The sequence below is a fragment of the Bemisia tabaci genome, chromosome 8, assembly GCF_918797505.1.
Source record: "Bemisia tabaci chromosome 8, PGI_BMITA_v3".
In the NCBI taxonomy this organism is placed as follows: Eukaryota; Metazoa; Arthropoda; class Insecta; order Hemiptera; family Aleyrodidae; genus Bemisia; species Bemisia tabaci.
Window position 1 is genome coordinate 19,705,837 of NC_092800.1, and position 13,327 is coordinate 19,719,163.

Genomic DNA, 13,327 nt, shown 5'->3' on the forward strand with positions numbered 1-13,327 from the left:
TGTAATGTTCATGACATATTTTCTCACGTTTACAGATGTTCCTCGGGGAGGAGCTGAAGAGGTCCTGGGACCGAAAAATCGAGAACAAGTTCATTCGACTTTTGCACTTAATCAAAGCCTCAATCGAGCGACTGGAGCGGACGACAAAGCAAGAGGACGCGAGTGAGTACGTTGCTCGAGGCATGGGTCTCATTACGGCAACCCAGGGGCACGCCGCGTTTTTTTACGTCTATTCTCGACACGAACTTGATTTCGACGCAATGCGCATTACAATCGCGGGGCCCAATGGAGATGCAGGAGAGATCACCGTCATCGGTTCACGAGAGGATTCCAAGAACCACACGACTGGAATCCACATCAAGTATGAAGTCATCGCAAACGCAGGCTCGCTCCAAGACGGCGTCAAGAAGTGTCTGAAGGTGGTCTACACTCCCAATCAAACTGGTTCGTACCGTCTTGATATCTCAAAGCATGGGTATATAATACTAGGGTCACCTTTCAATATCACGGTCGACCCCCCAAGCAGGAAGATCCCAACGAGTAGCGCCACGCCGAAGTCGGAAACTCGAGTTATAAACAGAATAGTTGACTTTGTCAATGAGAAAATGCTACTTACGGATAAAGGTGAGCTGATTAAAATTAGTTCTGATTCCCAATCTAGTTCCGCCCTGACTACACTAAAGACGAGGATGAACGAGCAAAGTTCGGTAGCCTTATCTTTAGCTAAAATTCTTCAGAAGGATGCCGCGAGGGAAGCCAAGCCTACTCCGGAGGTGTTCTTTGAGATTTGCGAATACATCATGAAGACATGTCACTTCATTTTACAAAACAGTTCAAGCAGTAGAGGCTTGCGTCTCATTTCCGGTGCCAACAAATGCATCAGCCGTGATTCGCTGTTGCTGGACGATGGAATCATAACAGAGGTGGCGCATACGGAGCAAGAGATGAAGAAGCTCCTAGAGGCGCGAGCTGCTTTGGAAAACAATTCAATACAGAATGAAAGTGTGAAGGATCCTGATGTTGCTTTCATAGATAATTTGCTCGCGGCTGATAACAGAGTGTCTTGTCAACGAATAGAGCGTCGACGGAAGTTTGAGCGTCATCGTCACTATGATGACGATACATCACAGGCGGAAAGCTTAGACGACGATGTTTTCAGTTTTGATGGCAACAGAAATTCATTTTTGAAGAGGCCCGCTTCGACTGAGAATTATTTGAACCCAGATGTAATTATGAATAGGTCGCAGCTAGTTACTCCTGATATTGTATACGTAAATTTGCTGGAAACAGAGGACCCTGTGATTTGTCGTCAAATTGACCCCACTGTAAAATCTGCGCCGGTCTCTTTGAGTGGTGTACTGTCATCAGAACATTCTATAACTAAAGCGAGAGAGTTTTTCAAGCATAATAAGGAAATTAAAAATAAAGTTACAGATCTCGAATCAAATTTTTTTAAGTCAGTTGAAGAGTCTCTCGTATCTGATGAGTCAAATTCTCTTTCTGAAGCAGATGGGCTCTCGGTTAGTGAGCCTTCGACTGCTGATCTCTCTTTTTTTGAGCAGCGAGAAGCAGCTGATATACTTAAAAATACGGAGGCATTTCGTGGGAAACCTTCAAAAATTATAATAAGCAGACAGGAAAATATTTTTAAGCAAATGGATGACCAATCAAGATTGAATACATGTTCCAGAGTAAAAGAGATAAAAAACGAAGAAAAAGAAACTGACGTTGTTCAGGAAGCCGCAGAAGAGTGTGCCGAAAATGAAATCGTCGAGTCAACTAAGGTCAACGTTTCGGTCCGCAAAATAATAAATGATTTTGAAAAAATGTTGCAGGCTCAAAACGAGCAGGTTGATGATATACTGAATACTATGTTGGACCATCCAAGTGATAAAACGCTCGTTCCGCATCGATCAGATTGTGTCAATGAAGAAGATTATCCCACCGGTATTCAGGACTATGAAAAAGTTGGACTTCACGCACCTACAACATTGATACAAAACCAGGAGACAACTACCGAATCTCTAAATGGTGCCAGTAGTAGCACAAGTTACTATATGTCCGAGGCTTTTGGTGCTCGTAACTCAGCCGAAATAATGAACAGCCTAAAATTAGAAGAATCTGAAACACTGAAACAAAATACCCCTCAGTTATGCACTGAAAAACATAAAAAAATTGAAATCTTCCATAAAAGTGTTTTTAAACAGCATATTGAAGAAAACATTTCCGATGATGATCGTGTAGATGATCCGTCGCATCGTCTTAAACTTGATGACAATGATGATCAAGTAAGATCAACTACAGATGAGGTTGTTGACGGAGTGGTCAAAGACCAAGGAAATGTGGACTCTTGTCATCAAGGAGGAACAACACCATTAAATCCAAATAATGGCCCTGAACTAATAGCTGACGACAAAGGTGACACACTCCAGAATGACCTGCTAAACGCAATAGTGGCCCCTTTTGAACGTCTAGAGCAAGAAGCGAGTGAGCAAGCTGTAGGCACTGTTCGAGAGGAATTACTTCAGATTGGAAAGACTTTGGTAGAGGCATTGCTGAGGCATCCGATCCAGACAGACACGGTAAAAAATGTCATAAAACGTGTCTCTTTGCAAAAAAGTCTGAGTGCTGAAAGCGTTAAGATATTTTTAAGTTCCCTAGATGAAAGCAATCATCAAATCTTATCGCGGCAAAATGACGAAATTTCGGAATCAATTCCTAGGATTGTTAATTCAGAAGTTGAAGGAGGAGCTGGACAATGTGAAATCTCAGAAATAGATTCTGAAGAAAAATTAGGACCAATGATAGATCAATTTGATTCAAAATTTTCTTCGTCAAGTGAATTCAGAAAAAAAAGCTTAGGTGTTGAAAATTTAACCTCTTTATCCATGGAGACCTCATTTGATCCAGATGACTCATGGCGTGAGGCTTTTAACGAAGTAGAAAGACCATTAAATGATGATCAAATGAAAAATCACCCGGTAGATACTTACCACAAACAGTTCAAAAGTAAAGAGGAACCATGCTCTGGGATGGTCGTATGTGATACTAAAAGTGAAGACAAATCAATCTCCAGTAAGTTCAGCGTTAATGAGAAGACTGAGGAACAGCAAGATCTAGAAACTACAAGTGTTTCTTCCGCGAATAATTTGACTTCCGAAGATCAGGATTCCACGAGAAAAGCAAGTGAAAAAACTGTAAATCTACCCATTAGCAGCGTTCAAAAACTGCAACCCCAACAGGACCAGGCAGAGGAGGTTGCATGCAACATTAACTTGATGTCATTAACATTAGATGGACTACTCGTATCAACAGAAGAAAGCCGAGTGACGAACGAAATGGAGGTACTATGCTTGGATGAGTCTGTGCCGGATGATAGGGAAAATTCATCTTGTCCGGAGCATATTCCCAGTTTATGTGATCAAACTATACCCAACGAAAAGTTGCATGAAGATATCGCTGACATTCAGTTGCTACGCAGTAAAGCATCACTTGGTGATACAGAAAAACAGGCTGAATCAACGCTAAATATTAATGCGAACTCCGAGATCGAATGTACTTCTGTAACCCAAAGTTTAGCCTCGTGTCACAACGACAGTCTTCTCAAACAAGTCAAGACAGAAGTAAATCCATCGATTATTGAAGCCACCGTACGTATGCCAGATAGATGTCTAATTGATGGTACTTCGAAATTTGTTCAAAAAGATGAAGATACTGCTTCGAAAAATCACGGGTTGGACGAAAATTGTATAAATGAACAAAAAAATGAATCAAATGCCGTTGCATTTTTAACAGAGCCGATCACATCTTGCGATCGTTTAAAAGAGGAAACGGTCAGTCTCTCTACACCATTCGGAGAAGAAGAGTTAGACTCTCCCAGTAGCATGAGTAAAATTGAACCTAACAAAGTTACTGAATGTCCTCTTCCAGCAGAGGAAAATATATCAAGGGAAATTTTCACGTCTAACATGTTCAATGAAGATAAGCGCGATTGTAATCTCAGAGAATCCGATAGCATGATCACGCCAATGTCGGTTGAAATCATAACTAAAAATCTTGATGATATGGCTATTATTTCTTCGAGAAGGAGTGGAACTGCTACAGAAGTTATTCACAATTCGATTGCACTTGCGGGCACTTTTGAAGAGGAAAACAGGGATCAGCTATTGCATTCTTGTCCCCCTATCTTATTAGATCCTGAAAATTGTGATAGTTCATCAATATCCTCGGTTGATGACTGTAGAGAACTAGGTTCTGAGTCAATAAACGACAGTAAAAACAACTTTGATGAGACAGAGATCCAACAAAAAAGCTATCAAGATGATCCAATTGTCGCAGTGACCCAGAGTAAAGAATTAGAGGGTTCAGATTCAGATATAGGTACCTCTCATATCCCTGCGGTAACTCAAAAGAGATCGGTAGATTTGTCTAACGATTTTCGGCCGCCGTTCAGCAATTTTCCATTTTACTGCGACGAATCCGATGAATTTGGAAAAATTAAGTGCAAACTATGCTCTGATCAGTGCAACGTAGATCGTAAAATTACCGCATCTCTTCCCATGAGTCCAGCCTCTGTCTCAAAAATTAGATGCAAACTTTGCAGTCAGCAAACTGTCGTGGAATGTTCATCGGGTGACCAAAACGTTCAATCAGATTCAAAATCAGTTAGTTCACCCATGTCAACCACACTTGACGAAAAGTCGATGGATCAGAATGACCTAATTATTACGAGCACTACAAGTCCGGTAAGGGATAATATTATTCCATTGCATCACGAGTCTGAATTATGTTCGGAGGAAGCACAGGCGAAGGAAAATCTTCACAACGAACTTATCAACATTCAGGATGACGATCATGAGAGGTTGAAGGGAAACACAAACCAAAGTGAAATCAGCCAAAAAGAAGTATCAAAACCAGTTACTAAATGCAATACATACGAGAGAGAAGGGTTAGATTTAACTTCTGGTAAAACTGAAGCAAGCGGCGCACATCAGCATTCCGACAAGAATGTTAGGTACGCTAAAAAGGATGAATCATTCAATGAAGAGTTCATTCTCTCCACGGTTCAAAATACAGGGTGGGAAGAAGACAATAGTTCATCACAAAATGAGATCGTATTATCAGAACCCGATGGCACCTTAACGACGGATATTTCATGTCACATTAGTGAGGAAGGGGGTTTGAGTTTGAGTGAAAGGATTCAAGTCAGTGATGGATCAAATGAGGATCTAGCAGCCTCTGTTGGAGGTGCGAATGAAGAAGAAGGTCCCCTACAATTTTCTTCACGTCAAAATACTGTTGTTAGTGTCACAAAGGAGGAAATGAAACCTATAAATACAGCCGAAGATTCCATGTCGAATGAAAATCTAAGTACAAATGAGAGCGGTTTGGATGAAATAGATCCAGCGTTGGATATATCACCATGCACTAGTGTAAAACCAGCTGAAAAATTATCCAACGTCGAAGACAAGGCTTTTGCCTCCGACGAATGTATTGTCAATGAACCAATCTGCGATCTTAAATCATCTCAAATATTTCAGACTGAGTCTACCTTACTGCCAAAAGAGGAGAGCAATATTACCCCAACATCCATGTCATCTTGCAATGATAGTGCTATTACGACAGAAATGATGTGTCACACTGTCGAACATTGTCTAGAATCTGAATGTTCTAGTCCGATGTCGGCTACCAACTTTCAAGACATTACTGAAGAATATAATTCTCAAGATATCCATCATCAGAAAAATAATGATAGTGGAGCAAAGCACGAAACGAAGATTAATATCAATGTTTCAGATGCATCACCGAATAAGAATTTTGGAATATGTGCATCAGTTTTAGATAGGGATTCCCTCTTAAATGCTGCATTAAATACTCAAACGGAATCAGAGGAAAAATTATCAGAAATCAGACATTCAACATCCGTGCCTGAGGAACAAGTAACAACTCAAAGGAGCGACGACATACAGCCCTCTAGAAATGATACGTCATCAGACAAAGACACAAGTATATTCGCTCAAAAAGACGCATTATCGGAACTTCATGATATCGATGCGCAGGATGAAATACGCAGCATTGATGGTAGAGAAAATAGTACAAAACTGGTGCAGGAATCCAATGAGAAGCCTCATATAATCAATGAAAACGTTACCTCAGCTGACGTAAGCATTGATGAAACTTTTCTCCTACAAAATACGGTTAATGAGGCAACGTGCAAAAACCAGGAGGACCAAAATGTCGAGAAGAAAGTCTCAGCTAGTGATTCAGACAGAGATGAAAAACCATTAGGAAACACTTTGTTGGATATTGAATCGAATGTACAGGCCGACTTATCCGAAACTAAATTAGATACAGAAAAAGTGACGCCCTTACCTGTGGAACCAACTACATCTCAACACCTCTGTGATTTCAGTTCATTATCAAAGGTCGACTCCACGAAACATTCACATTCTTTAGAGGAGAGGAGGGTTTTCTCCTCCGATGATTTTGTAATAGTGCGTTCAAAAAATTCGAAGTGTTCACCTTCTTCTGAGGAGCCGAGGATTTTTTCTTCTGATGACTTCGTGATAATCAGCTCAAAAAGTGCGAAACATGCTAAAAGCATGGTGGTGTCTGAGACAAAGAACAGTGAACTGTCTGCATCACAAGCAGTAACCTCGGGAGAAAAGGATACTTCGGACGATAGAGATTTGAATGTTGTTTCCTCAGGGGATTCCTCTGACACAAACATTGAATCTCACATAAATATTTTGGTGCATCCAAATACCACTCCAACACACAAGTCAGCAGGAATTGATGATAAAAATAACATTAACACGGATATAATTGACATAAAAGATACCAAAATGGATGAAAAACAGGCGGAGAATGTAAACAGAGAAAATGAAGGTAAAGAGTCTTTAAACGTTTCATCTCTCTCAGTCATGGGAATCAGCACAATGGAAGATCATTTTAGCACAAAAGAATTTTCAAAAGACGCGACAGATCAAGAAGTAAAAGATACTCAAAGCACCGTCCACCCTCCCAACCCTGATAAATTCGTTTTACCCTCAATACAAAAGGTAGAAGCAATATCGAATTCAACTGAGGAGATTAATTCAGGGGGTGCCAGAAATTGCGGCCAGCTTGATTTTAAATTGGATGACATCGAGCTTAATAGCACGGACGGAATTTCGGTCGAAAATAAATACAAAAATCAAGACAACGTACTAAATTTGAATTTTTCTGAGGATCACAAAAACATTGATGAACTGGCATTGAAGCAGAGTGAAATTCACTCTGATGTTAGTGAGATAGAGTTCAAAAATGTTCCAAATACAGAGGACAGCGATGCAGAAATTGGTTCACATGTTACTAATACAGTTTCTGATAGAACCGTGATGTCTGAGAGTTCAAGAAATAGCAACGTTCTCGAAATTGATGACTCCACGCACAACGAACGAAACAACTCAATTTTTTCCAAAGATAAGTCTTTCATGGTTGAGCATCAATTAATGTTTGATTGTGTAAATGAATCCACTGAAGAAATCAGATTAGCCGATCATTTAACAGATGTAAATGGGATCAATGTCCTTCAAGAAGTTACAAATACGCTTATAAATTTGGATGGAGATTCTCAAACTGAGGTAGCTGCAAAGTCCGAAGCGGCTGGAATAGCAACGCAAGAAACGGATATTATGAGATCTGAAAGCTCTAGTCAACTAGCATTGCATGCTTTGAATGAAACTTTTCGCAAGGAAGTGACTGACGACGACAAAAATAATGAAAAAGAAGGAACTAATCTAGGACCATCAGAGAATGAAATGGATAGTAATGATGCTTTAATCAAGAATATGATATTTTCTATTGTTTGCGAGGAAGATTCTCCTGGCGATGACCACAATTCAACAAATATAGACCCTATTAGTTTGACTAAAAATATCGGGTCATCATCTCTGAACTCAACCGACTCCAACTGGTTCTCTAGTGGAGGAGGTGAGGGTTTTGCTGAGTATCATAGTGACTCGATCATCAATGATAATTGGTTGGATGTCAAGACAGACAAGTTAATAAGTTGGAGTCCATATGGACAAGCCTCACCAGAGACTTGCTCGGACTCGATTCAAGTAAGTAAAGAATTAGACTTTGAATCAATCATATCAGCTCCAAACTTGGATATGGCCTTGAGGAAACTTGAGCAAAAAATTAACAACGCACAAAAGAGTGGAATGGTCGTGAAAAGTGAATCGAAAGAAATCGATACCACCAGAGAGAGCTTAAGTACAAAATGTGAAATCGATAGCTACTCTCTGCCTAATTTTGAAGCATTTCCTGTGGATGATTCGGAAGAATTTAGAACAAGTGGATCCAATGAACCACTTTTTGATTGGAAAACCATTAGTTCCATGGGAGTAGCAGAGAGAGAAATATGGGGCTTACCGTTGGTGATACCCCACGAATTTGCTTCTGATAACGTCAACTTATCAATACCGCAGCCATGCACGAGAGTGTCACGACCTAGCTCTCCTATTATGGATACAATAACCGAAGTACAAGAGGAGCAAGAAGAGGAAACTTCGTCCCTACCAGTAATTCAGTCTCAGACGTACTGTGCCGAAGTTTTACCTGTTATAACATTAACTCCAGAGCATAGTGTGGATGAGTTCGTAATAGAAGCTGTTATGGATGAAAACAAACTATTACCACTTGATGACTCAAAATTCCGAGAGGATCTAAAGATCTTGTCAGTATTAGATTACATGAATGTGGGTGTGGAAAAGGTGCCCACTTGTTACACCGAAAACTTTAAGGCTGAGCAAAACAATGATGTACAAAACTTCATCCCCCATGAATTGAGTGGCGAGAATCCACCACCTCCACTTGAGACTACAAAAACTCAGGAGATTGAAATTATACTCAACGACGAGAAAGAAGCGATTAATACCTGTAAGAGCCTATTAAAAACAAGCAGCTTTCTTGACTGTGATAGGTTCGATAACGCCACGGATAAACATACTGTTTCAACAAAAGTTTTGATGGACCAAGATTCCTCAACCGTTCAACCATTTGAATGCAAATTACCAAGCAATGAAACTTCAGATGATACGTACAATGCTTCAAGTGAGGATCTTTCAGTGAAATGCTCAATAAACTTGGACTCAAGGGTAACTATCTCTCCGGAATACGAAGACCCAAATGAAGTTGGAAAGTATAAATCAGAAGAAAAAAGTTATCGAATTAAAACCGATGAATGTTTCTTGGAGCCAGCTTTACACTCAGATAACGAAGATAAAATATCCGTAACTTTAAAATGTGCATTTGATGCTGATACCTCAGCAACAAAACTTGAGGAAATTCCTGACAATCATAGCCATATTGGATCGGACTTTAATGAGATTAAGTGTAAGTTCGAAAAATCTGAGACTTTTAGCAGACCGCAGTCGCCAAGAATGGCTCTACTGGAAGAGATACAGAGTATTGGTAAACGAGTTGTAGAAGATAAGATCAAACAATTTGATAAATGCGAATCTAGATACAAAGAGTCTGAAAATCCGTCAAATGATTCTGGAACCGATGGTGTCTGTGGCAAATTGGAACCTACAACCCTTCAGGGACAGTTTTTTTCTGAGTCTCAAAAGACAGTGTCTGTACCCACTCAAGAAAAAACTACCACAATAAAAGAGAAAAAAGAAAAAATGAATGGACATATCGCCGCACAAAACAAAGAAACTGAGAACAATCGATCCAATCTCGTTTCTTTTTGGAAAATGTATTGGGATAAAATTGTTGAGGAAAATCAGCATAATGAATGTTCCCAACCAAGTCAAATTGGCACCAAACATTCTGCAAAAGGAATCAAAACAACTCCCGTCTTGCTCGCTAGAGAATGTGAGCTTTTAGGCTCTGTTGAAGATACAATCGAAGAGGAAAAAAATTATTCTTGCGCAGATACAGAGGACGCATCTGAAATTAATATGAAAAAATTAAATATTATTGACAGGATTAGACTATTTGAAAATTTTGTAAATACGATGAATTTGGAAGAAAACAATAGATCTGCACATGAGCGTGATATCCTAAACGCTACCTTTCCCCAAGGAGATGGCGAAGAAACCGAGAATTTCACCTCTGAAAGTAAAGAAATAAATATTCAAGATGACGAAAACACTAAGTGCCATACCGGGGAATATAAAGATACGAAGAGATTTGAACTAGAAAGAAATAAAAGCTTCCAAAATCGGTTCATTAAAGCGCGAGAATTTTTCGAACTTCTTGAAAAACATTCATCAAGCCGAGGAGCAATATCTATTCCCAACGAAACTCAGAGGACTCTATTTGAGCGATCATTGCCCTGTGGCTTGGAGAAGAAAAATCGTATGGAATTTCGGAAGAAAAAGAGGAAAAGGAAGTCGAGTAGGCGCCAACTAGAAAAAGGTTTTATCCAATCTGCACCGACATCGGACTCAGAGACACCTCCACACTATTCGTACCAAATGTGGGGGAGTGAGCGACTAGGACAGAAAGTCGTCGAGAGAATACACATCAAAGACTTGTTTGAAGATGTTTACAACGAGACTGATCGAACTGGACTGTTTCGAGGAGGTGTTCCCAATAAAAAAGCTGTGCTAGCGTCACTTCGATCCATAGATCTTTTGCCAGAGGGAGTCATTGAAATGACTCAAAATGACGAGGACGACATCATGAATCGAGACTTATTCTTTCTGTCAGAACCAGATAAAATTTCAAAAGTACCACGTGGCTATCAGAACGTTTATCCATGGATTCCAACCACCCCGATACATCAATATAGATCAAGACCTTGCGCTGAACATAATCTCATACCTCGAAATGCATTGCTTCAAATTTTAAATGAGGATTAAGAACAATTTCTATGAGAGATGGTCTTTCTATTTTCAGGGAATAAGCAGGAAATAATAATCCCGTTTACCTCATGAAATTATTGGTTTTCGGTAAAGATAAATTTTAAGAGTTTAGAAAATGTAAGTTATATTTCTATTATTTCTCGGACTTTCATTGCAGCTGTGAAATTTATCACTGGCCTTATGTAGGAATGAATGGTTGTGAATGTCGAAGAAGTTGATGAATTATAATCACAAATACTTGGCTATTAGAAATCATCATTGGCTCGTTATGTCATTAATACCTCATAGAGTAGGATTCGAATTGGAAAAATGTGTTTACATTTATTAATACATTCTATTAACTGACTAGTCGTAATAACCAGTGAAATCGTTATCTTCGTGTCATTGTCCGTGAAGACTTGCAGAAAAAAATGGAGGAATAAACACCTCAGTGTGCTTATGAAAGTTGTCTCCTCCTGAATGTCGTGTATAGATTGGCATATTCTAGCGGAGGACTCCATGTACTTTTATTTTTTACCGCAAGCCTTCTTGCAATATCTTGTTTTACATCTATACAATTTAAATGCCGCTCTCCGGAACTTTTTGTACATGATCATTTTTGCCTCTTTTCAACTTTAGTTTTTAGAAAGAAAGTACTCATGATCATGCAGAAGAAATTCTGTACAGTAAAATTATCTCTGTAAAGAGCACCACTGCACCACCCTCAAAAGTTTCTTTTTTTCTCATAGTTACCAGTATTAGAGATGTTTTTATATCATTTTCAATTTATTTGCGTGTTTTAATTGGCGACGGAAACTAATCACGAAGTTGAAACACAGCTCTAAACTATTTATAATTGCTGCAAATATGTTGATGGAATTTTTGTGCTTCTCAATTCGGGGGCAAATCTTCAACTTTGTGATGATTTTATTTTTGTGTGAATTCTTTGTAAAATTTAGATTATTATTTTTTTCAATACAGAGAGAACCATGAATTTGTTTTACAAAAACTGCAAATTCGCCTTTTTATTTCCTGCTGAATTATTAAAAAGCTATTTGACCTTCGAATAAACAATATTTATTAATTGGACGTATTTCTGTCAAACGGAACTAAGCGTCAATTTGAGTTCCTTTTGAGGAATTTAGAATGCCGGATAGCACGTTCTGTCAAACGGAGCTAAGCGCCATGGAAAAGCATTGCGAGCATAGGACGGAGTGAGCCCGACGCCCGGTTTCGCCGCCAATCCAAGCCCCCCTCTACTTTCCTCCCCCTATGGCACTTAGTTCCGTTTGGCAGAAATACGTCCAATTACAGCTGTGATCTGACTGAATCTATCATAGTTAATGACACGAAAAGTGATGTGTAAGGGGCGGAGTCAGGCGAGAGCCTTGATTTATTTTTTAAGGGTTGAAACGTAGGTTCAACAGCTAGAAGCAAATCAACCCTTAGACAATAGATCGAGCCGCTTATCTACCTCCAACCTTTAATCGTCACTTTTCGTTTCGTTGGCTATTGGACATTCAAGATCAACCATTTTTCATAGTATGAATATATTTTCTCATCCCTCTCAAATGACTCAGTTGATACCAGTAACTCAGTTTCGTATGCATGGGGTAGAGCCCAATCTCATTCATACTGTTAGAAATTACAAAAAGCCTAGATTCTCTTTTATACTTTTTGAGACTTCTCGGCGGATAGAAAAAATCGCGAAGAGTTCAGATTTAGGATACCGATAATTTCTGATAAAATTTTGTGACCAAATCAGTGACGATCAACACAATTGTGACATTGTTCTTTACTCTTCTTTCGCAATTTTTAACTTCTCAAGAAGCCATTCGTTAAAAACCATTTTTTTAAACAAATTTTCTTGTACTTCTGTGCTTAAATAAATAAATAAGAAGACTCAGGTGTTCTTGGTTTAGAGCCATTGATTGGCGGACAGAGGCGCATCATCTGAGGGTTGGTACGAGAGGCAACAGGAACGTGTGTGGAAAATGTGGGCTGTGGGGGGGGGGGAGAGAAGAGGGAGACACAGAAAATTGAGCGCTCAACGGTGAGAGTAACGAGTAAATTAATTGAAACGATTAATTCGTCACCCGAAACTGGAATTGAGCTTGGATCCAGGACGGATTATAAACAACCAACCGAGGGATCTCGGATCACGCGTTGTGTGGAGAACTGCTGGTGTATGGTTGCGCATTCTGTAGTCCCTCAAAACAGTTGAGTTTGTAGCCAGTACTTTCCACTTCTGAGAGCGCCACATTTTTGCTTCGAAGCGACAGTAAGAGCAAAGTATGAATGTGTCGATTAGTTTTGATGGCCAGAAACAGAGGGCTATGATTTATCAGCATCAGGATCATACTAAAGCTATGCTGTGTTACCCGTATCAAGTTGTTTGAATGGTGGGTTTCAAAGTTCCGTATCATGTCCTCTGTTTTAAAAAAGGCGCCAATTTTGCTAATTGTTGGAATTTAGATGAATTATAG

General features: G+C 39.4%; 1 protein-coding gene across 2 annotated transcripts in view; it reads left to right on the forward strand.

Annotated features, from left to right (window-relative positions):
* Positions 1 to 11,857, forward strand: part of LOC109044554 (uncharacterized) — a 29,302-nt gene extending 17,445 nt beyond the window's left edge. For both annotated transcript variants that reach the window (XM_072303820.1, XM_019062352.2), the window contains exon 4: positions 36 to 11,857. In XM_072303820.1, the coding sequence (XP_072159921.1) occupies positions 36 to 10,859 (10,824 nt within the window). In that variant the 3' untranslated portion in view covers positions 10,860 to 11,857. The remainder of the gene's footprint in view (positions 1 to 35) is intronic.
* The last annotated feature ends 1,470 nt before the right edge of the window (positions 11,858 to 13,327 follow it).